At 47.3% G+C, this 23,087-nt stretch overlaps 1 protein-coding gene across 6 annotated transcripts in view; it reads right to left on the minus strand.

The window, feature by feature from the left end:
- Nucleotides 1-1,629: 1,629 nt before the first annotated feature.
- The window catches only part of GRAMD1B (GRAM domain containing 1B), a 138,428-nt gene continuing 116,970 nt past the window's right edge, over nucleotides 1,630-23,087 (minus strand). For 3 of the 6 annotated variants that reach the window (XM_065417086.1, XM_065417091.1, XM_065417090.1), the window contains 17 exons: nucleotides 22,264-22,348; nucleotides 20,950-21,053; nucleotides 20,683-20,778; nucleotides 19,691-19,771; nucleotides 16,850-16,965; nucleotides 16,102-16,258; nucleotides 13,115-13,301; nucleotides 12,588-12,731; nucleotides 11,532-11,650; nucleotides 9,344-9,486; nucleotides 8,415-8,518; nucleotides 7,754-7,957; nucleotides 7,427-7,517; nucleotides 4,825-4,836; nucleotides 4,340-4,447; nucleotides 2,545-2,662; nucleotides 1,630-1,719 (listed from right to left, as the gene is read on the minus strand). In XM_065417086.1, the coding sequence (XP_065273158.1) occupies nucleotides 1,630-1,719; nucleotides 2,545-2,662; nucleotides 4,340-4,447; nucleotides 4,825-4,836; nucleotides 7,427-7,517; nucleotides 7,754-7,957; nucleotides 8,415-8,518; nucleotides 9,344-9,486; nucleotides 11,532-11,650; nucleotides 12,588-12,731; nucleotides 13,115-13,301; nucleotides 16,102-16,258; nucleotides 16,850-16,965; nucleotides 19,691-19,771; nucleotides 20,683-20,778; nucleotides 20,950-21,053; nucleotides 22,264-22,348 (1,959 nt within the window). The remainder of the gene's footprint in view (nucleotides 1,720-2,544; nucleotides 2,663-4,339; nucleotides 4,448-4,824; nucleotides 4,837-7,426; nucleotides 7,518-7,753; nucleotides 7,958-8,414; nucleotides 8,519-9,343; nucleotides 9,487-11,531; nucleotides 11,651-12,587; nucleotides 12,732-13,114; nucleotides 13,302-16,101; nucleotides 16,259-16,849; nucleotides 16,966-19,690; nucleotides 19,772-20,682; nucleotides 20,779-20,949; nucleotides 21,054-22,263; nucleotides 22,349-23,087) is intronic. The other 3 variants (XM_065417089.1, XM_065417088.1, XM_065417087.1) reach the window with 1 other exon arrangement.

The raw sequence follows: 23,087 nt of genomic DNA on the forward strand, positions 1-23,087 counted from the left end.
AAAACATGCCCACCTGCTGTGGGAGTCACACCCAGACAGACATCTCACCAGCTGCCCAGCTAACATGGCGAGCCCAGTACGTTACATACCACAGCCCTCAGGCTTCCTCTCTTGACCTCTGCTGGGTTAAAATGCCCGATCATTAAAAATGAATCATTTTAAATGACCTTTCAAAATAAATACAAATGCAACAGCCTGAGCTGCCTGCTGCGTGGATGCCCCTGCAGCTGCCACTATTGATAGCCCCGGCCTACTCTCATTCTAAAAGGTTTGCCACAATGCAACAGGAAACGCACCAAAACTTCCCGTTTACAGCATCTTTCTATGAAAGACAATTACCTGTGTGGCCGGTCCTTTTTTGCACCCCACTTCTAACATCGCCAGGGATCAGCCATGCACCGGGAGAGTGGGTGGCTTCCTGATACAGATCTATTCAATCCGTTTAGTTGCAATTGTGGTTTCTTTTTTTTTGTAAAAGGAAGCTGCTCCCTCTCCTTGTGAGTTTCCACCAGAGGTGAGATGTATGTAAATAGATATTGGATATTGGTACATGCCGAATGCCCTCACCTAGCCCACTATTTTATTTTTATTTTTTTTGGCAGAAGGGGGGTTAAAAATAGTGAGCAACAAGAAAAAAAAAACAGGGTGTTGTATTAAGTCAGAGCCATTAGGCTTTAAATGCCTCTGACTGGGAAGTGAGCACAGATAGCCCTTTCAGCACAGCTGCAGCTCCTTAGCACAGGGGTGGCTTATTGACGGGGACACGGACGCATGGAGGGTTGAGGAAAACAGAGTATGTAAAGGGGACATTGTCAAGTGAAAAAGAACCAACGGGCTAAATTCACTGACTTCAATGAGATATGCCAGGGTCCGGATTTAGCCAAGAATACCGAGTAACAACCCACGTCAGCGCCCCTCTACTTTGCCATTAATGTAACTTCTATTAATAAAAAGTGAAATGTTTCATTGAGAAAATCTGGTTCAGTTTCTTCTGTGCTTTACTCAGCAAAATTAGGCTGGCCAGTTTAATGGCGAGTTGCACCCCTACTACAGCATTCTAGCAGAGGGCTCAGAACAAACCCCATTCACTACTGAATGAGAGTCGTTTCCTAGAGAATGCTCATGGCTCAAAGCCTGCTCAATTCAGTAGGCTACTCCCACAAGGGACTGATGTCTTCTAGCAAAATCCTCCTTATTCTCAATGGAGCAAGCTAAAGTTGACAGTGTCCCCTTTAAATACCTGTTCAACATTCAGGTACCCTCAGGTGGGGAGGGGGAGGGGTATTTGCTCCAATTCTTCCCTTTAAAACAAACAGACAAACAAACAGCCAGGAATACACAGAAGAGAGGTGCATGGGAACAGGTAAGCGCGAGCTGCACTCTCCCGGACAGTGCCTCAGTGCTGGGAAAGCACAGCCCCCCCATCGCATCCCGTCCTACCCCAGAGACGCTGCAGTTCAACCAGTGTTGGAGGTCTGCACCCACGCTTCTCCTCCTCAGTACATAGGCTTTTTTCCTCTTTTAAAATCTGTATATAATATATATATATTTATATTCTGTATATATATATTTATATGGTCTATATACACATATTGCACACAATCCTCTGGCCTCCTGTGTTCGCCTCTGTTAGTGGAAACGCTTCCGTTTCTCCTCTGGTTCCGACCCGTAGTCGCGCGACCCGATACCATTCTGCAGGTTTACTAGTGAATCCTTCATCTGCAAGACAAAAGCCACCCTGAGTGTTTGGCTGCTGTAAAGTCTTGGAGGCGCTGAGGCTTTGAACCTAGCCTCCCCACCATGGGCTGGTGGAAGGTGTTCCTATTGCATTCCTTGGCTTGGTACCAGAGTGCCTGGCCTGGAAGCGACAGGGAGTGAGAGGTGCGTGGCCAGCCAGGCAGATGGAGCACAGAGTGACAGCTAGGACCTAGGTTTCTGACAGATGCATGTTATTAAAACGATATTGGAAGCAAAAGCATGTTACAAACTGCAAAGTCTGTACAGACAGCCCCCTCTCTGTGGGGAAGGGTGGACACCAACCAGCAAACAGGTAGCGGGGCAGGGCGGGAGTGTTCAAAAACATCATCCCCCTGCTCTAAAGTGCCCTAAAGGATCTCCAATGCTCACACGGAGCAGACCCCCTCCCTCTTTAAGGTCTCATGTGGAAGACCTGCACTCGGTAAGCTGCATGGGAGTCAATTTGTCTATTTTACCACGGGACTGTGGAGGGCTGAATGGATCAAACTGGGATGTGAACACCAAGCATTCCAGACCTGATGCTACATCCACCGTCTGGCCTATGGTACTGGGTCAAGGAGAAGCTCCAGAATTCAGGATTGCTCTGAAGGTGTCAAAGCTTACCTGCTTGCACTAGTCCTGTTTGAAGATGGGCCAGAAGGGGTCATGATGTGCATGTGGGGACCGCTAGAGACAGCCTGGGTAGGTAAGGATCTAGACAGACAGCAGGGTGGTTGTAGAAATGTTCCACCCAGTCTCATGTAATAGGAATTTCTGGGGCAAGTGGCTGGGAGATGCTGTTCTCACCTGGTCTAGAAGCATCACGGAGGATTTGATGATCTCACGCCACTTCTGCAGCTCTGTGTCATGATACTTCTGCTGGGATTCTAGCAACTGAGCCCATTCCGACTGAGACTGGGGTAACCTGCCAGGTGCACACAAAACACAAATGGTTTGGCTCTGGAGAAGCAAGGGGGTGGGATGGATGTAGGGGAGTTCCTGGCTGATGAGTAAAAGGATGTCATTGACGATTCACCTCAAAGCCAGAGCGAACCGCCCACCCTCCCACACTCTTTCATTCATAAAACTTCCACCCACCACACATTGTCTTCCTTGGAAACCTCTGCCCAACCTCAGCTTCAGTGAAGATGCTTTGAAATGAACATTTCCAGATGTATGCAGTGCTGTAGCTGTGTCAGTCCCAGGATATTAGAGAGAAAAGGTGGGGGAGGTAATTCTTTTATTGGCTCAATTTCTGTCAGTGAGAGAGACCAGCTATACATATAAAATATCCAACAACAACTACGTGCGTGAAACCAGACAATCACTACACTCTCGAATGATCTCACACAGGAAAATGATAAAAGACAAAAGCACCACATCACCTGTGGGTGAATATTTTTCTCCAAGTGATCGCGCTATATCTGATCTATCAGTCCCCATCCTCAAAAGAAATGTGCACAACACTTTCAAAAGATGAACCTGGGAGCTTAAATTCATAACTTTGCTAGACACTAAAGATCATGGTCTTAATAAAGACACTGGATTTATGGCTTATTACAACAATCTGTAACCCCTTCACCCCCCTTTTTGTCCTATAATTACAGGGATGTTAACAGGTCACATCACCTTGAATGGGCCCTTAGAATGCGTGCTAACTACTTATGGTAAACTATTTGTTCAATATTGTATTTATCTGTGACACTCTGAGTATCTTTCCCAGCCCTGAAGAAGAGCTCTGTGTAGCTCAAAAGCGTGTCTCTCTCACCAACAGAAGTTGGTCCAATAAAAAAATATTACCGCCCCCACCGTCTCCTTTTAAAGGGTTATATTTTTAGAAGCACCCACGTGTCTCAGGAGATTGTCCCATTTTCAAAAATGTCCAAGGCACCTAGGAGATGAAGTCTCATTCAAAATCAATGGAACGTATGCTCCTAAGTCTCTTTTGAAAATTTTATCCATGATCATTTTAAGTTGCTTAAGTTCTGGCACTTTTGGGGAACACAGTTAGACCAGTGGATAGTTCCTCCTATCCCCCTCTTCCTCTCTTCTCCCCACACACTTTACTAACAATCTGCCCAAACAGGGTATCTTGGTCCGAAGATCTCACTCAATTAATTATACACCGCAGCGCCCAACCTGCATCCAGATAAGGTAGGTACCGTTAACTGCATTTTATAGACAGGGAAACTGAGCCACAGAGGGGAGAGGTGACGATACTTGCTTGAGGTCACACAACAGAGTCAACAGCAAAGCCAGGAATGGAACACAGGAGTCCTGACTCCCTCTACACATTACCCCACACTCCCTTTTCAGAGCCAAAAACAAGCATCAGGGGACCCTTGGCTCTCTGCCCCATGCTGTAACCATTGGAGAGTACTGCTCGTCTAGCAGAGTCTATAGCAGGAAAGGCCTGATTCTCACCCCCAGTGTAAGCATCAGCTTGCTTGTTCCAATCCAAATAATTTATCTTCCCTTTAGCGTGTAAGGCTGGGAAAGAGGCAACTGGGCAGCTCTGGGCTGTGGAGTTTTGGAAAAGCCACCAGTGTCTACACGAAGTAATAGTTAGTGAGGGGCAAAGATAAATAAAATGCAAAGTTACCTTTCCGGTAGCCGCAGGCCCTGCCATGCGGTGAGGGTCTGGGTGGTGTATTCCAACATCCAAAGTTTGTAGAACAGCATCATATTGAGAATTACCAACAGCACCAGACTGGGAAGGAGAAAAAAGAGTGGTGGAAACATCCCCAACTATATACATAATTCAAGCCCCTCCCTATAAAATGCCCCAAAGGTCCCAGGGTCCTGGATGCCTTAGTCAGCTGATGGCAGTGGCAGTTTTGCCTGAATAAGAACTGGGTGATCAGGGCCTGAAGCTTTAATTGAGAAAGAGAAAGAGATGCAGACAGAACTTCATGAAATGAACACAACTGAGGGCAGAGCAATGGGGAGACTGACAGATCAGCTCAGACAACGTATAGACCAAGTTTGGTGGATTAGGATTCCAGCTCAGCGGGTGGCGAGTTATATCGGATACTGAGAAAAGCAGGTGAAAAACACAAGAGTAAAGAGGTAAAAAAGAGACAGTACCTGAAACAAATCCTAATGGGAGCAGGAAAGAGAAAAGATGGAGGAGCTAGAGGTTAGAAACAGACCAGCACAGGGACAGGAGAAACTGAGGGGGAACGTCTGGTGGATACATATAATACACAGAAGGGAAGGAAAGAAAGGGTGGAGGAAGGAGAGGAGAGAGAAGGGAAGAAAGCTGTAGCTGCGTGGGTGTTTCTCTAAGGACAATGCTCTTCTTTCCCTAGCAGCACAGCAGAGGTTGAGCGGTGCCTGCAGACCACTACACATGGGGCACCTGCACACGGTATTGTTTGGATTATAAATTCACATTTCAAGTTGCAAGCACCTCTTTCTCTATTTGCACCAAGCTGCGTGAGAGGAGCCTGACAGGACAGCATGCCAACCAATGCTCTCACTTTATATAAGGTCGCCACAACCTGGCATTTGTGGTGGGTATATCTATTAGATGCATCAGCGGCTCAGATAAAAGATGCCAGCCAAGATGGGAGGCTTTTAATTACCATGTTTGGGGCTGTCTGTGAACATCTCCACAGCTTCAGAACCAGTGGGCCAACCCCATTTTTCTGGCTAATGGCCATTGGCAAGATACAGTATTCTGAAAATATTACAAACGCTTTGATCTCTGGTGCACCAGTTTGGAAGCAGTTGCATTGGTAGCCTCTAAGTCATTCCAATCAGACAGCTGTCTGGTAGCCTATTAACAGGGATTATTCTAAATTGATCTTTTGTGCTTTCTTACCTAAATGGTTGGGTGTGCCAGGTGCATCCGGCAGAAAGTGTTTTGGTAGAGAAGGTACTGGTATGTTCAGCAGCAAACATCTGCCATGCTGCCAGATACACCAGGTCAGTCTAACAGCAGATATCTGCAGCGCTGCCAAATGTGCGTCTAGAAGAAGATGCCTACCACGGTGCCAGAGTTATTGAGCACATCCAGCAGGAAGTATCTGGCTTGCTGCTAGATGTACCAGCTCTGTCAGAAAGCATCTTCAGCCTTATCCCAGCCAGGACCAGGAAGTGCAGAAAAAGAGGCACAGCAATTTAAAAAGTAAAATTCAAATGGTAAATTCAAATTTTCCAAACCTCTGAAAAGGCTGGTTGAGTTTGGGGCAAAAGATTGGGGTTGTTCTTACTTTATTCAAACTGGTTCAGCGGATCCTCTGTTATTAGGATCATGTTTCAGTTAGGCTAAGTCCTGGGGAAGATTTTCCTCTCTGTGAAGGTCACAGTAAATCGTTAATGCTTTGTCAGGCACCTGTACAGTGTCTTTCCTCCAAAAGTCATTTACACATGAGTGCATTAACCTCTCAACAGCCTAAGTGGCAGGTAAGCATTGGGACTCCCATTTTATAGGTGGGTAAATGGAGACCAAAAGAGGTCTTGTAGCTGGACCAAGCTTGTTTGGATCATCTGTGCATTTCTAATAAGCCCACCACCGTGGTAGCCATTGCGAAGTAAATGGCAGAAACAGGACGAAAACCCAGCAGTCCTGATTTCTAATAGCCTGCTATAACCATTGTACAGGCACACCCAGTTCTCACCAATCCCTCCCCCCACTTTTTCTCTTCTAAGAAATCTGTTTATAATTCTAAGATTTCTTAGAAATCTCTTCCTAATGGGCTGGTTTCCTTCCAATATGGAATTTCTCCAAAACCCAGAACTCTGGAACATACATATTTGCAAGTAGCCAAGAAGGTTTCACTCTGGAATGCGATAAGAGGAAAATAGGTAGCAAACCGACTGGTCACATACAATAAAAACGAATGTAGTGAACACATTGTTGTAGTAGTAGTATAGTACCTTTACCATTAGCACTACAGTATAATAGTTTGCATGATAAATGCACCACATTTTCACTTTCCTGGGAACTGCTAGGTTGTTTGTATGTGGTACCAAGTAGGTAAATAAAAAAATTACAGTCTCTGCATTGTGCAAAATCCTTAATTTGTAAAATGTCTAAACCAAGACCCCGGATGCAATAAAAAGAACCTGTTTTATTCCTCGCTTTCCAAAAATGTTTCTGTTATTTACAATCCTTTCTCTTCAGTCATTATTTATGGGGTCTCATGTTCATATTCGTTTCTCTGGCCTCTCATCGGCTTAGTCTCCCTTCTCCTCTGTCGACTATAGATTTCCCCTCCCGACACAGCCTGCCCTTTCCCCAGCGCTCTGGTGAACAAAGCGTACTCTGTAGCTGAGCTACCTCCTAGGACTTCTAGGAATGTGTAGGAATGCAGGGTTCTGCCTGGCTGAGGGCAAGGTCAGGCCTTGGGGGGAAGGGAGTGGGTTGGATAAAGAAAGAACCGGATAGGAGTCTGAGTCACAACGTTGAGATGTGGATCATCTCCAGCAGGAGCTGACCCAAACCTTTGACCAGAGCTAGAATTCAACTATATGGAACATTTATGAGGTGTTTTTTTAAAAGGTTAATTTATTTGATTTTTGCTTTTGGGGCAGCTTCTGCTGGAGAGGATCCACATCTCAACATGGTGACTCAGACTCCTATCCGGTTCTTTCTTTATCCAACCCACTCCCTTCCCCACGGAGACAGGAGGACCCAAGGAGAGAGACTGAGCAAGCCAGGAGGGCGTAAGGAGTCACTCACACACAGCTGATAACGACCAGCAGCTTGGAGACGCTCTGCAGATGGAAGCCACTGGGACTGTCCTCAGGGACATGCCGCGTCTGCGTGGAACCTGAGGGGAAGCATTTTGTCATGCATTTGTTATGTCCTAGGAAGAGCTCAATTCCTATCCTCTCCACACTCCCAAATCCCACTCCAACAATCACCCCCCAGGCTGAAATCCACTGCACCCCTACCTCTAAGAGGGGTCTAGGCCCCGGTCCCACTCCACCCCTGGCCCCCAGAGGGGCCCGGCCCCACCCCATCACCATCCCCGAAGAGCCCAGCTCCTAACTGGCAATTCCATACCTGCCACGTGCTTGATGCGATGCACAACCTCCTCATCTGTGGGGGTGGTGACAGGACTCAGCACCTCCTCCAGGTGTGGCACCCGCAGGTGGGCGTGGGGCCGTTTCCTTCGGCGCAATGTGGATTGCTTGCTCATCTTCTCTTTGGGGGATTGTCTGTGGATCTCCGCTAGGTACATGCTCTCGGTTTTGGTCAGTTCGCTCTCTGCAGTGAGTCAGGCAACGTGTTTAATATCAAGGGAAAATAACTGAGGGTCACTCTATACAAGGTCACTTTCATAGAGGCTTGGGACCATAACAACACAGTTTCCGCCCAGTGCCACCCTCTGGGCCAAAGCTGGGCCCAGCACTGGCAGCTTCAGAAGATGAAAGCAGGCATATCCATAATGTACCTGGCCGAATGTCTGGTGCTGACCACCGTGTGTTCATGCTAAAGCATTGAGATCTCACGACCCACACATGTTAATGGGCAGTGCTAAATGTGAAGTAATATCATCATCCAGCTCTGTCTAAAACCCAGCCATGGTAGCCGACCCTTGCTAGTCCGCTATTGGATCCCACACCACCAGACTGCCTGCAGGAATGCATGTGCACACACCCCGATATCAACACACCATGGCCCCTTGGTAATGGTGGAACGCGTGAACTACCGCAGCTCTCACCTAAATGACGGAAATAATCTTCTAGGCCACTCCAGAAGTTTTTCTCGATGAAGGATTTCACAAGCCCCCACGGCTGCTTCCTGTAACGTAGCTCTGTAGAAACCCTGAGGGAAGAAAAGAACAAACCCAGTTACCCCTGAGCTGTCACCTCCTAATCTTTGCCCCCTGGATGCAGTGGGGACAGGTGAATCCACGACCTACAAACCTTTGCTAAAGCAACAGAGCACGTGTTATTTCTCCCTCTCATGATTTCGATGGTGGCTATGGCTGGGGCCTGAAGCGCCAAAATGCTGCCCGTGGCCCATTCCTGAAAGCTTCTCCCTGTGGTAGTTGTTTTCAGCCCAGTTTCAAAATCCCCCCAGCAAATCTGGACGTGTACTGGATACGCAGCCAAACACTCGGGCGCTGATCCAAGCCCAGCCCAAACCTCCAAGGCTGCAGAATTTTACCCAGTACTAACCTGCTGGCAGCTCTGCTTCCTCACTTGCCCTATGAATCTCTCACAGCCCTGTGCTCTCTGTCGGCGCCTCCCATTGCCCACAAGATTCAATGGATAGTACATAGCAGCTGTCCCTATGGACCATTTATTCAAAGAGAGGTTCTCTGGCTCTCGGCCACCTCCCAACCCTAACCCACACTTCCTTTGCACCAACTATACTGTCTGCTCAAGGGCCAGTGGATTAAGTAGCCACCTCTCCTACCACTCTCCAGAGCTATGGGGAGGTTCTGCTTGCAAGGGGTAAGGTATGGGGGGCAAAGACAGGCTTCTTGCAGTCTCTCCACCCTTCCCTTGTAAAGCAGAGGGCAGGAGTTCAACTTTTGTTATTTGTAAAGTGGCTTGAGATCCTGGGAGGAAAGGTGCTCTAGAGAGGCCGGTGGATGAGTATTTTTCATCATCAACAAATCCACAGTCCCTCCGAGTACTGTACCTGAGTCGGCTTTTGTTTCTGGCGACACGAGTCAACGTGTAGCGGTTAATGGTGTAGAAATAATCATGGTAGGGGACGTCGTGAGTTAGCACCTCTGCGTCTATCACGTAGCACTCGCTTTCTTGGCTGGCTTTGTACATTGTCTGCGCAAAGCGGAGAGGAGAGCACAGGGAAGTGGTTAGTCTGGTCAGAGCGAGGCCAGGACAGAGCATGGCTCTTCACTGCAATCGTGCAAAACATCTCATGCAGAAGTAAGAGCCACCTACGTGACCCGTTTGTGTTAAGTTTTCCGTTAGCAGCTGAGTTTTCCTGGTGTGAATATTCATTAAAAAAAAACAAAATTTAAGCTCAAGTATTTCCCTATGGCAAATCTGAAATTGGAAATTTGATTAGAATGTTCCAAACTCAAGCAGTTTGGGTTAGTTACATACCTAATCCCATCAGAAACAATACCCCAACCGACTTATGTAACTGACCAATGCAAACGTTCCCCAATAAACTGATCTCTGGCTCTTTATATTGTACAGAGGGAAGAATTTTGCAAATATTTGTGAACAACATAAATATCTGTTTCTTGGCCTGAAGGCTAAGTAGCATTGCCTTACTGGATAGAATAATCAATTACTGCAGTCAATGGGCCCAATTCTCTATTGCCATGTACACCGCAAAATTATTTACACCAGTGCAAAATGAGTGTAAATCATTACCATTCTGGGTTTGGTAGCATTTCACAAAGGCTTTGCACTGGTGGAAATGGCTACACAAGGTGCAGGACAATGGACAATCTAGTCCATTTACTTTGCAAGGTAACCTCGTCACTTTAACAAGCCGGAGACTGTACAGACAGGGGAGTCTCCAGAGATTTCATAAGGTTTGTCTTCGCCGCAAAGGTAATTCAAGTTATACTATAATTTGAGTGTTGCCCCTAACTTGAGTCCCATCCGCACAACAGAAACCCTTAACTCAAGTGTGGAGATGCTTTTAACTCAAGTTGTCCCCTCGGAGGAGAGGAGATACAGGTTACAGATAAGTGAGCAGAATACATTAGCTGTCAAAGCAATTACTCTGTGCAACTCAGGTGTTATTTTGCAGTGGGGCCACTCTCACTCAAACAAAGCTAACTCAAGAGGAGTTAACTCTGCTGGGAAGACACATCCACGGTGTCTCATGTACACCTCCCCTCCCATCATGACAATGCAGGCCATGTCCTCCTCCACCAGGATAACACTTCTGTAGGAGCTGCAGCATTTGCTTACACAGGACAAAAACAGGAAGGAAGGATCAAGCAGTGTCAGATTTTCTGTAGCGTGACAAGTGCTTTGTCCCCTTGGGAATAAAATTATTTGCACTGGCTTCTTCTTCTCTTCATTTCATCTCCCCTTTTCCCCACTCTGGTCTGTGCCTCTCTCCCCCCACTCTGCCTTCTCACACATGATCCTCTGCTACCTGGCTGGCTCCCTTCTCCTTCCATCCTGCATATGCTTCCCTGTTGCATGGTCCTTTTCTTCACCTTGGGTTCCCATCTCTTCTGCTCCCCCAGACAAGTTGTTCAGCCACACTGTCGTCTTCTCCCCCTGCTCCCCAGAGCATTCTTCCTGACTGCCTCGTTACTTTCTCCCTGGCTTGCCTGGATACTCCTCTCCTGGGCTGTGGCTGGCAACTCCAGTGCCACTGCAGGCTCTGGTCTCAAGGCAGAGCTATTGCTTCCTCCTATGCAGCTGCAGCTACTAAGTAAAGACAGCCAGACTGGCTCCTCTTCTGTGTTTCCAGCTGCTTTTACAGGCCTCTGGCTCTGAGCACTTCTATGCAATAAAGAGCCTGGACTCCTACACAGGCAGTTGGAAAGAGGAGGAGCTACCACCATGTGACCCACCTGCTCCCTACTGACCACCATCAAATGTCCCACAGGCTGTACCTCGGGAACCACTGGTGCAGACAGCGGCTTTGCTGTTTAATTAGGCTGTTTGTTCTGGGAACAGATTTCCCTTCACCTGGAAATTCCCAGTCACTTCCCTGTAGCACAACTTAGCCATTAGAATTTGCAACGATAATGAGTGGCAAATTAATAACAGAGGAAGCCAGGCAGGGGGGAAAGAGAGAGAGAGCACGCACATCCCAGAGCCCAGGGTATTAAAATAAGTCTCTGATCAGTCTCTGTCTGGCCCCTTCCTATTCTGCTTCCACATACCTGAGTCTCAGTGACAGTAGCAGTTTTCGGGGCGAGAGGGTTGGTGAGGGTGATCGTGTACAGGATTGCTCTGCTCTGATTGCCATTTTCTTCCTTCTTCCATGGATGAAAGATAATCTCTGGGAAAGGAAAGGCCACCGAGTTAGAATCTTGACTTGACAGAGGGGTTAACTCAGTGGGACGCTATCCACACATCCAGGCCCAACAGAATTGGCCCTCATTGCTCCCCTCATTGGCAGGCTTGAGACTGAAAACCTCTCCCTCCCCTAGCCATGGTCTCCCCAAGGACAGAGGCACACTGGTGTGGAGGGGCTGGGGAAGCTGCTGACTGTCCCACAGATACACCAGGACATCATTCTCCAGGGCTGTCAATCCAGCATCCTCCGACAGTGCTCACATTCACTTCATCTTTCTATTTTTTTTAATAAAGAGTTTTGTATTGACCTTTCCAACCACCACACTTTTCAAGTCCTGTGAGGCTGCCAGTTGGGGGAGAGGCAGAAAACATGTAGAAAGAGGCTCATTGTAGCATTGCTTTAGCTTTAGAAATGCCTGAGGAATTCCAAGGTCTGGTTTTTCTCCCCTTGTCCAGCATCAGGGATAGGGTCAGGGGGTCTCTCTGTCTTCCCACAAGACGATGTTAGAGCTACAGTAAAAACATGGACTGTACTACACCAAGAATCACTCTCTGCCTGGGCTACAGACTGTGCCGCTCTGTGATGTGCTGGGATTTGCATGCAAAGCCAGAGATGCTTTCTACTGGGAACCTGGTGCCTGGAGTTGGGTGTGTGATCAAGGGTGGGCTGAGCTTAAATGGGGCCTGGAACTTCCAAAGACTTCAGGACTCCCTCTGGTACCCCCAGCCCAGCCAGCCTCACCCTCCAGGTACACTTGTGGCAGCAACAGCATTACACTAAGTTGTGCCTCTAAGCCGCGCACTCCAAACCAGCATGCAGAGGCCCCCTTCTGCATTGCCCTTAGCACCTAGCGCTCAGAGAACGCTGCCTGAATCAGCTGCTGGGCATGGGGCATGTGCTAGGATGGTGCATGGCTCACCGGAGAACCGACGCTGTTCCATGAAATCCCTCTGGAACTGGGAGTCAGTGAAAAGCAGGTCATACAGTTTGTCCACGCTGAAACTGAACACCTCATTCATGTACTGCCGGCCATTCAGATCCTCGTAAAAGGCCTGAACTTCCCCTGCAGGAAGACAGAGAGAGGTGAGAGTGCTGCTGGCCTCCAGGCCAAAGGACGCTGCACCAGGCTCAAAGGCTCCCCTTTTGCAGTGCCAGGACTGTACCATTTACAGTCTGGGAAAGGAGAAGAGCCCAAAGGAGACACAGCTGGTTCCCTTTCTTTTAATGCCCCCAGGGCAATGACTGTAATATTAGTAGTGTAATTCACCCCATGGAGTTATTTCATTGTTTCCCTTTCATCTGGCCCATGATGCTGAGTTGCTGAAGACCTCGAGTATCCAGTAAAGGAGGGTAGCACAGTATCCCCACAATACCTCCAATTGGGAAAGATAGCACCAGGGCATCCTGGGACACCACAGGACAGCCATACCCGCCATCACTGCCCACCTTCATCATGGGTCTCCGACGAGTCGCTGAGCTCCGTTGGAATGTCCTCGTTGTCGTTGAAGTCCAGGGAAGGGGAGTTCACTGGGGCGATGATCTCGATCTTGTCTCCAATGATGTTTTCAAGGGTGAGTTCCTTCTCAAGGGGACTCTCCATCAAATCCTCCTCCTCCAGAAGCATCCCGTCAAACTGGGACGGGGCAGAGTGCAAGAAAGGTGATCAGGATGACACCACAGAGAGCTAGGTGATACGATTTTGACACACACGCCCCCTATCAGTTAAAATTCCCACTGGCATAGCTCTTTCTCTGACACATTCACACACACACACACACACACACACCCCCTACAGGTCAAAGACTAGAGCCCAAAGGACAAGCAGTCCTCCAGGTTGGGGCTGAGCAACGGGCCAACCACCCATCCTCATAAAAAAGGTTAAATTATAGAAGCACAACAAGGTAGCCGTTCCTGCAAACAGCATGATAGACAAGGATGGGGAGCCATCCTCCTGCCCTAAGTGACATCTGATGGGGTGGGAAAGATTCACATTAGGGCTGTCAAGCAATTAAAAAAATTAATCGTAATTAATCGTGCTGTTAAACAATAATAGAATACCATTTATTTAAATATTTTTGGATGTTTTCTACATTTTCAAATATATTGATTTCAATTACAACACAGAATAAAAAGTGTACTGTGCTCACTTTATATTTATTTTTGATTACAAGTATTTGCACTGTAAAAAAGCCAAAACAAATAGTATTTTTCAATTCACCTAATACATGTACCGTAGTGCAATCTCTTTATCATGAAAGTTGAACTTATGAATGTAGAATTATGTTAAAAAAAAACTGCATTCAAAAATAAAATAATGTAAAATTTTAGAGCCTGCAAGTCCCCTCAGTCCTACTTCTTGCTCAGCCAATCAATCGGACAAACAAGTTTTACATTTGCAGGAGATACTGCTTCCTGCTTCTTGTTTACAATGTCACCTGAAAGTGAGACCAGGCAGTCTCATTGCACTGTTGTAGCTGGCGTCGCAAGATATTTACGTGCCAGATGTGCTAAAGATTCATATGTCCCTTCATGCTTCAATCACCATGCCAGGGGACATGCGTCCATGCTGATGACCGGTTCTGTTTGATAACGATCCAAATCAGTGCAGACTGAGGCATGTTCATTTTCATTATGAGAGTCAGATGCCAGCAGCAGAAGGTTGATTTTCTTTTTTGGAGGTTCGGGTTCTGTAGTTTCCGCATCGGAGTATTGCTCTTTTAAGACTTCTGAAAGCATGCTCCACGCCTCGTCCCTCTCAGATTTTGGAAGGCACTTCAGATTCTTAAACCTTGGGTCAAGTGCTGTATCTATTCTTAGAAATCTCACATTGGTATCTTTTTTGTGAAAAAAGTGATTTTTGTGAAAAAATCAGTTTTGTGAAATCTGCAGTGAAAGTGTTCTTAAAATGAACAACATGTGCTGGGTCATCATCCGAGACTGCTATAACATGAAATATATGACAGAATGAGGGTAAAACAGAGCAGGGGACATATAATTCTCCCCCAAGGAGTTCAGTCACAAAGTTAATTAACGCATCATTTTTTTAACGAGTGTCATCAGCATGGAAGCATGTTCTCTGGAATGATGGCCAAAGCATGAAGGGGCATACTAATGTTTAGCATATCTGGCACGTAAATACCTTGCAATGCCGGCTACAAATGCCTGTTCTCACTTTCTGCTGACACTGTAAATAAGAAGAGGGCAGTATTATCTCCTGCAAATGTAAACAAACAAAAACATCTACATTTGTAAGTTGCTCTTTCACAACAAAGATTGCACTACAGTACTTGTATGCGGTGAATTGAAAAATACTATTTCTTTTGTTATCATTTTTACCGTGCAAATATTTGTAATAAAAAATAATATGCATTTTGATTTCAATTATAACACAGAATACAATATAATATATGAAAATATAGAAAAACATCCAAAATATTTAATAAATTACAATTTGTATTCTATTGTTTAACAGTGCGATTAAAACTGCGATTAATCACGATTAATGTTTTGAGTTAATCACGTGAGTTAACTGCGATTAATCAACAGCCCTAATTGATATATTTATTTTTAATACACACAGGGACCAATTTTTCCAGGACTTAACACCTGCCCTTGACTTCAACAGCAGCTGGGGCTGCTCAACACCTCTGGAAATCAGGCTAACGCTCTGTGTGCATTCTCATGTATTCCCAAAGATCTTTTTATATTTCAGTTAAGGTTGAGCACATACATAAGGATATAAAAATATATCACATCCAAGTTCCAGTTATCCTCAAACAAGCACTACAAACCCAGGAAATTCAGAGTTGAGATTAAACCCCAACACAATCCAAACTTGTCAAGGTATGGAAACGTGCAGTGAGGCCACCTCAGTCACCTTAACTCTGCCTTGGAGTGACGCCATGAGTGGAAACAGATTTTAGGGGGGGAACCAACAACCCGAATCTATCTTGAAAAATCAGTTTCCTTTAATCTGAGACCACAGATGCCAAAATACTTTCATTGCCACCATATATCAGGCATGGTTAATGACTTTCAGGGCAGGCTGCAGGTCCCTCTTCTTTTTTTTTCCTTGTGGAGGGTCGCGATGGGAGATCGTAGCAACACTTGTGAGAGGTGGGTTATTTTTGGTTGCATTGGAAGAGGGACTACAAGAGCAGCCTGTTACAGCACGGTTTATTTAAGAACTGTCAAGAGGAGGAGGATCAGAAACTCCTGTTTAAAGGGCGTGTGTATAGGTCTAAATAAATAAATAAAGAGACAGCAGTATCCCCAAGAGATTACACATAACTTCTGCAGGCTGCTAAGTTATCAACCTGAATCTCTCCTCTCTCCTCTAAGTCACAGCCTGTCTTTCCTTCAGCTTATTTGTACGCTCCTGGCCTCTGGTCTGCAATCAGATTTGGGATGGGGTAGGGGAAGGAGACACATACTGAAGTTGGCGCTTCACTGCTCCCTGTGGACGTCAACGTGCTGGCGGTGATGGACTTCTTGGGCAGCAGAGGACTAGCTTCAGGTTTGGCCTCCATGCTGCTCTTGGAGGAGCTGTCATTCACTTCATTTTCTTCTACAGGGATCTCCTCGCAGTAGCTGTAAATCCAGAGAGAACACTCCAGTCTTTAATTCTGTATTTCCCTAGCTCTGGCCGGGACTGGAGATGGGAAACGTTGGAATAAGGATGTTCTCATGGTATTTCCAGCCTGAGCGGAAGCAGAAATGACTGGGAATCTTGTGGGAACAGCCTTTTCCCAACATGGTTCCAGCCCCCAAAGTTTCAGGTGCTTATACAAATTATAAAGAGGTTTTGATATCTTCTGTCAGGATAATGCATTGGCTTGTGTGCAACAGCATGTCCTCACTGCAGTGGTTGGCTCCAGTCAGTGTAACAGCCTGCTACTAGCTAACAGAGCTACTACTCCTTTAACTCAAATAGCAGGGCACTGTACTTTCAGTGCTGAAGGTCCATTGACACCTGTGGTACTGGTACAGGTAAAAGGGTATGGTGCATGATAAGCATCTGAAGCATCAGGTTCTCAGTCCAGACCTCCAGCCTGATCCCACAATTCCTTGCAAGCTGAGTTCAATGGTAGCTGGAGGCGTGCAAGGGATCGGGGCTCTAATTTCCTGAGGGCATCACCAGCATTCACAATTCTTCATCACGAGCTAGTTTCACTTACTCACCCCATAGTGTTGTAATCATCATCAGGAGGCACGTAGTCTTCATCATCGCTCGTCAGCCCCAGTTCATTCCCGTAACATTGGTGGACGAAGTGCCAGAGCTCCTTTGGACACAGGGGCTACGGGGGAGGGGGAAAGGATAAGACCATGCACCCTTCCATCTAAGAATCCCAGACACTAATTAATTCATCTCGCTTAGCACTTACACAGCCCTTCACACCTTCAGTGTGCCACCCTAACAATGACTGACTCATCCTCACAACACCCATGTTTGACTCACCCAAGGTGTCACAGCTGTGAATAGAACCAAGGACACCTGATACTTATTCCTCTTCTCCCACCATTAGGTAACACTCCCGCCCAGTGAATGCCAGAGCCCAGGAAAAGCCTGGCATAAACATGCTCGGATACAGGTCAGGCCTATGGGGGTCTCAGCCCTAGGGGAACTAGTGGAAGTTTCTGCCCGTGCCCTAAGGCAGGGAACTGTTGTTGGGTGTTACAGTTTCCTAGAAAGCTGCTGAGCTCTCTCTTTCTCTCTATATTTACCGATTTAAAGCCATTTCTTTCATTTTCAGAGGAGGGCTAATTTCCTGAAGTGAGAGTTCAGTAATCTAGCTCGCAGTGGCCTAGCGTCTTCTCTCTCAGGGCCAAAAGCTTGTGACAGTCTGTTCCTGGCAATGAACCTCATTGATGCTGGGAGATTGTTTGCTACAATGAGCCTGCCACAAAGCTCACTGGGTGAGCGGAGACTGTGGGCATACATATTCCCACATAGAGAAATTGCCCTGGATTAGAGATTATAGTTGCCACACCATTACCATGCAAGCTTTTGCTGTCTGCTCAAGTTCTGTCCTAGACAGCTCTGGGTGACCCCCTTGATTTCCTATACAACAGCCTCATGGCTCTTCAGATGCCTGGGAAAGAGGAGAGGAAGCACCAGGATGAGGATAGCTCTGGAGCAGCTAGGAGAAGGAAACCTGCTTACAAATCTCCCTGAATATCTCCATCGTGCTGTATAAATATCATCAGCCATCGTAGTTCTGTTCCATGGTAGTTCTCTCCTTTATGTGTGTTTTTACCCTCTTGTGCTGCCACTGCTCCTCCCATTTATGTGCCTCACACTGACGTGATACAAAGGACCTCTGGGTTTTCTGACAAGTTTGTTTCATTTTTTTTTTTAAATGGAGGCTGCCCACATTTTGCTGCTACAGGTAAAGCCATTAAACAAAACAAAACAAAAACCGGAAGTGGCTTCGAGGAGACAGAGATATTTTCCCCTGGGGCTTTAAACTGAGAAGACTATGGACTCGTGGCGTTACTGCGAAAAGACCATACACGGCACTAGTTAGAAAGAGAAACAAAATTACCGGGAAGCTCAATCTTCAAAGCCTAGCCCTTTGGGGATCAAAATCAGCTGATCAGAACGTGACTACATCTTCCAACTATGCAGGGAAGAGGCAGCAGAACTTGTGATGCAGAGGTTTTGGGGGACAATAAAGGGATGGTTTGTTTCCAACAGGAAATAAAATGACAAGCAAGAAGGATTTCTCACTAATTAAAACAAAAGAAATCCCGTGAACCTTTCTGGAGTTTGTTGGAATTTTTCCCAGTTGTTGCTGTCTGTGACAAGGCAGGAAAATCTTAATCAAGGTTACAATGATTTAACCATGTCACAGTAATCGTCAAAATGATGGCCAGGCTCAAATAGGAAACAGATTTACCATAGGGAAATCTAATTCCATTTCATCCTCTGCCCATCTGCAGTCTATTAAATTCATATGCTTTATCAAGGGCACCTGGCTGGATTTCTTTCTTCTTTCTCCCTCCCCCCTACCAGCCTTGGGCCCTGAATTAGGGGAAAGAGAGCTTAAAGTATTTCCTGTCTTCACCGCTCCAAATCTCAGTTCCTGTTTGTTTCAAGCCTCGAACTAAGGACACAGACTTTCTATATGAATTTAAATAAGGCTGTTTCATTCACAATGTTACACTGGTGATACACCAATGTTTCGCAGAGAGAAGTTTATCCTGCTGCATAGTAACACTGCCTTGTCCTGAAATCAAGGCCTGCTTTAGTCAACATTTCTAGTATGTTGTGAGCTCACACTCCTATGGCATTGCTGAGCACACCCCCATGTGCTGATAGCCCTATCTGTTCCATCCTGGACTCTCACTCCTGTAACGAGGATGGACGTACTGGTACAGGATGGAATCTGCAAGTCAAACCAGATACATTCGGGACTCCAGCTGCTGCAGAATGAGTGGGATATACTGGCACGTTTTGGAAACATACCCTTCCAGTGTTACCCTATGCGTCTTGCATCTTTCTCCATTGCTCCCACACGCGCTGGGATGTTGTAGACTCATGCTCTGTCTCTGTCCCATCCTTGACTCTCCCTCCTGCACTGTGTGCCTGTTAAGCCCTTTGCCTATGTGGTCAGAGATTTCTGCTACACCCTGGGACTATTTTTTTGGGGCGGGGAGGGGGGCAGTTCATTTTAAATGAGGGCCTTATGAAAACTATTGCTGGACCACACATGTATTCATACTCCAGCAGTGGTAAAAGAGGTGGGACACATTTTCAACAGAGGAGCTTTAATTTGTGTTCCGATATACCTCTGCATAGAAGTAATTCTGTGAGGAACAGGGGTAATTGCACTTGCTTGCACCTGATTTGCTTGCACAGATGTGCATTTACTGTACCTACAAGTTCATGTATACGGATTAGCCACAAGCATTGTGGATTGCTGCATGGGTCTGATCTGGGGCAGCACACATCCTGCTAGCAGACTGCCCCAGCCAAGGAGCAGGGAGCACTGCTACATGCATGCAGGAAAGTCTCCGTACCTTTTCGAGGAGAGCATTCTGCCAGAGTCTGAACATCATCATGTACGTCCTATCTCGAGCACCGAAGGAAGTGAAAAAGTGCTGAAAGGGCAGAGACGGAGACAAAAAATGAGTGCCAGCGAAAGACAGAGGAACCCGATCTCAGCCTTCATGAGCAGAACACATGGAGAATCGACAAGCTTATTGAAAGAACTGTTCAACTACTGAGCAAAGGGGGGATCTGAGCGTCACTTACCCAAGGGAGCATGTTTGAGGACATGATAAGTAGCCATTAACTCAGTAACCTACACTATGAGTCAAGAATTCATGTGCAGGGGGTTGTATCACCAGTGCCTTGGGTGAGAACGTCTACCTGCTCCACATGCTGTATGCAGTATCCCTGCTTTAAACCCAACCCCATGCTGGGCTACGCTGACTCTCTGCACATCACCCCTCTCCCCGAGGCACCAAACGAATGCAGTTTCATATTTGAAATCCACATGGGGATTTGTGTTACATCCCTATATCCCCCTTCCCCAACACCACACTTCAACACTTCACATTTATTTATTTCTAGCTGAGGATCACAAATTGCTTTCAATTAGGTCCCTCAACACCCCTGGGAGGTAAATATTAATATCCCCATTTTAGAGATGGGAAATCTGCGGCTCAGAGAGGGAAAGTGATTTGGCCAAGTGGCAGTGATTAGAACCCAGGAGCCATGATTTCCCAGTCCCCTTCCCTAATGCCATCCTTGCATAACCCTTTCCCCACACAACAATCCATTCGCTGTCCTTAGATCAGCCAGCCTTATCTCAGGGTCTGGATGCTGTCCCTACATTACCCTCATGTCCCCAAAGCTCCACTTGGAGGTGTTCTTTGTGAACACTGCTTCTACCCAATGCCAACATCAGCGCTGATCCCACGTTAGGTATTTATACCACCCCAGCACCAGACTAGCTCAGCACTCACCTTGTGCAGATTGGCCAGGAGTGGAGGGTTCTGGGACGTACCTTTTCAGTGTCAGTGCAAACTTGGATGGCGTTAGGAATGAGCCGTGCAGTTTTTTCCTTGGTCATGGAGCAGATATCCTTCAAACGGACTGTCAGCTATGGTCAGGGCCATGGCACAAGGGAAAAGGGATGAGAGAGAGAGAAAGGGGATAAAGAGGTGAGTTAACGAAGAAGTCACAGCATGCCCAGAATGCTTTTGAGATGGGCAAGAAAGTGCTGACACCCCTGTAAAGCACAACCCTGATGGAGAAGTAAGAGGGTCTTTACCAGTGTTTCCCAGCGGAAGATGTTGCTGTAGAAGCAGATCCAGTTTTCGGAGAGGTAGAGGCGGCCCTGCAGGAGAATGTCTCTTTGAAGCGCACATGAGTAATCTGTGGATAGACACCAGAAGATAAGCAGGGAGCAGGACCACTGGCATATTGCTTGGGCTGGCAGGCCAGACAGAACCACAACTATGCCAAAACAAGTCACAGAGCTGAGCCAGGAAAAATGGCTGTATCTTCCTTTCCACTGTTCAGTGTCATTATTCATAGCTCTGCCCGGCTGAACCATCCCGAGCAGCTCTTCTCCCTCCTTAGAGTTTGCACCTTTCAGATAATAACAGGTGGTTCTCAGATCATCACTCACACACAGTACAAGTGAATGGATGCAGTGCGATGGGTAGCAGTTAAACCACTGCAGCACGGTGGCTTAATTGGGGGTGGGAGAAATGGGCAACATCATGTGAAGGGGGAACGCAGAGCAGGTGTGAAGAAGGGGCTACAGTGGAGAAGGTGGAGCAGTGTGACTGCTAAAATGTGTAACCCAAAATAAACAAGGAAAAGGCCCAGGCGGCAACTCTGGACCTCCATCCTGACATACGTACGTGGAGCTGGATGGGCATTTGGCACAGCTGGGCCTCTTCAGTGGTTTAAACTTTACCCATCTGTGCTGCGGCCTTTGCTCTAACCCTCCTTTCCCCCACCCCTCCACACGCTACTCCTTGCCTGCTTATACTCAGCCCTTTCTTCTCCCCTTCCCTCAGATAACTCTCCCCTCCATCGGACAAGGATTGTTGTGGTAAGTAACACGAGTTAACAGCTGCAAACCAGCTCTCAGCTAACCCTCGCCTGACTCACCAAGTTGGTCGAAGACATTAGGAGCCAGATCCTGAGCCGGAGCCAATCAGTGTTACTCTAGTGACGCCAGCAGAAAAAGGGCCATTTGCACCAGCTGAGGATCGGGCCCTACATATACAGGAGGCAGGCAACGGGCTTGTTCACTCTACACTTACAGCTGTGTGCAGAGTACAGACACTGCACATCCCACTAGTATGGGTGTGAACAGCTGTGCGGAGGGTGAGGCACTGCTTAGGTGGGTAGAGTACAGGGGAGTCGGCCTCACCCCTGCCAGAGCCTTTCACTGCGGTGTGGAGCTAATCACACACTACACGCCACTGCAAGTGTAGACAAGGCCTCGGGGTGATCTCTTTCTAGAGGAAATGGACTCATGCACCTGCCCCTGAGCTTCCTACCGAAACGTCTGCCCGCAGCCCAGCAGGGCACGGTGCAGAAGGGCAGGGAGGAGCCCAACCAGCCTTACCGACTATGAGGCGCTCGGTGTCGGGAAGCTGTTTGAAGAGTTTCCTGAAGTCTTCGTTACGCTGTTTATACGTCGGACTCAACACCTGCAAATAACGGAGTGACCGTGAAAGAGGGACTGGGAGTGGTGGGGAGAGAAAGACAAGGACATCAGGGCATGGTGGTGCAAGGAGGAGATTCGATGAGTTTACAAAGCAGGAGACCAGCAGATGTTATCCCAGTGACACATCGAGGGGAAGATTGCGGGCTTAGTTTAGTAAGTGTGCAGAAGGCAGGAATAAAGGAGGAAGAGACCCTGACTTGTCAGAGAAGTGGGAGCAGCAAGCGGAAAGGCTATCCCACTGTCTGCTCGGCGGCAGTGTGGAATAGCACAGCAGTGATAGCTGCAGGGAAGCAATCATGGACTGCAGACTTTCCCAGCAGCAGGTGCTAGGGGAGCTCTGGAGGTGGTGGACCCCACCACCTATTCCAGAAGGTAGCAATGCAGGGAATGGTATAGGAACCCCAGCATCAGGTGCTTCCCCTGCAGGGAATGAGGTAGAAACACTGGCAGTGGGAGCTCATGGATGCTGAAGTCTGGAGCTATCCCAGCGGAAGCTGCCATTTTGAAGGCTGAACCGCAGCACACCCATGACTGCCGACAGGCGTGGTGCCAGCACTCTCGTGGGAAACAGGAGAGGCTGCGGGCTGCAAGCGGGGACTGTACGCTGGCCCGAATGAAGACTATCAATGGAGGTTTTGCCATTGGCTGCAGCGAGACCAGGAGCTGGCTCATCTCTCACGTTTACTAAACTTTAGTATGAATCCATCTCAAGAGCGGTAATC

The sequence above is a fragment of the Emys orbicularis genome, chromosome 15 (genome assembly GCF_028017835.1).
Source record: "Emys orbicularis isolate rEmyOrb1 chromosome 15, rEmyOrb1.hap1, whole genome shotgun sequence".
Lineage (NCBI taxonomy): Eukaryota > Metazoa > Chordata > Testudines > Emydidae > Emys > Emys orbicularis.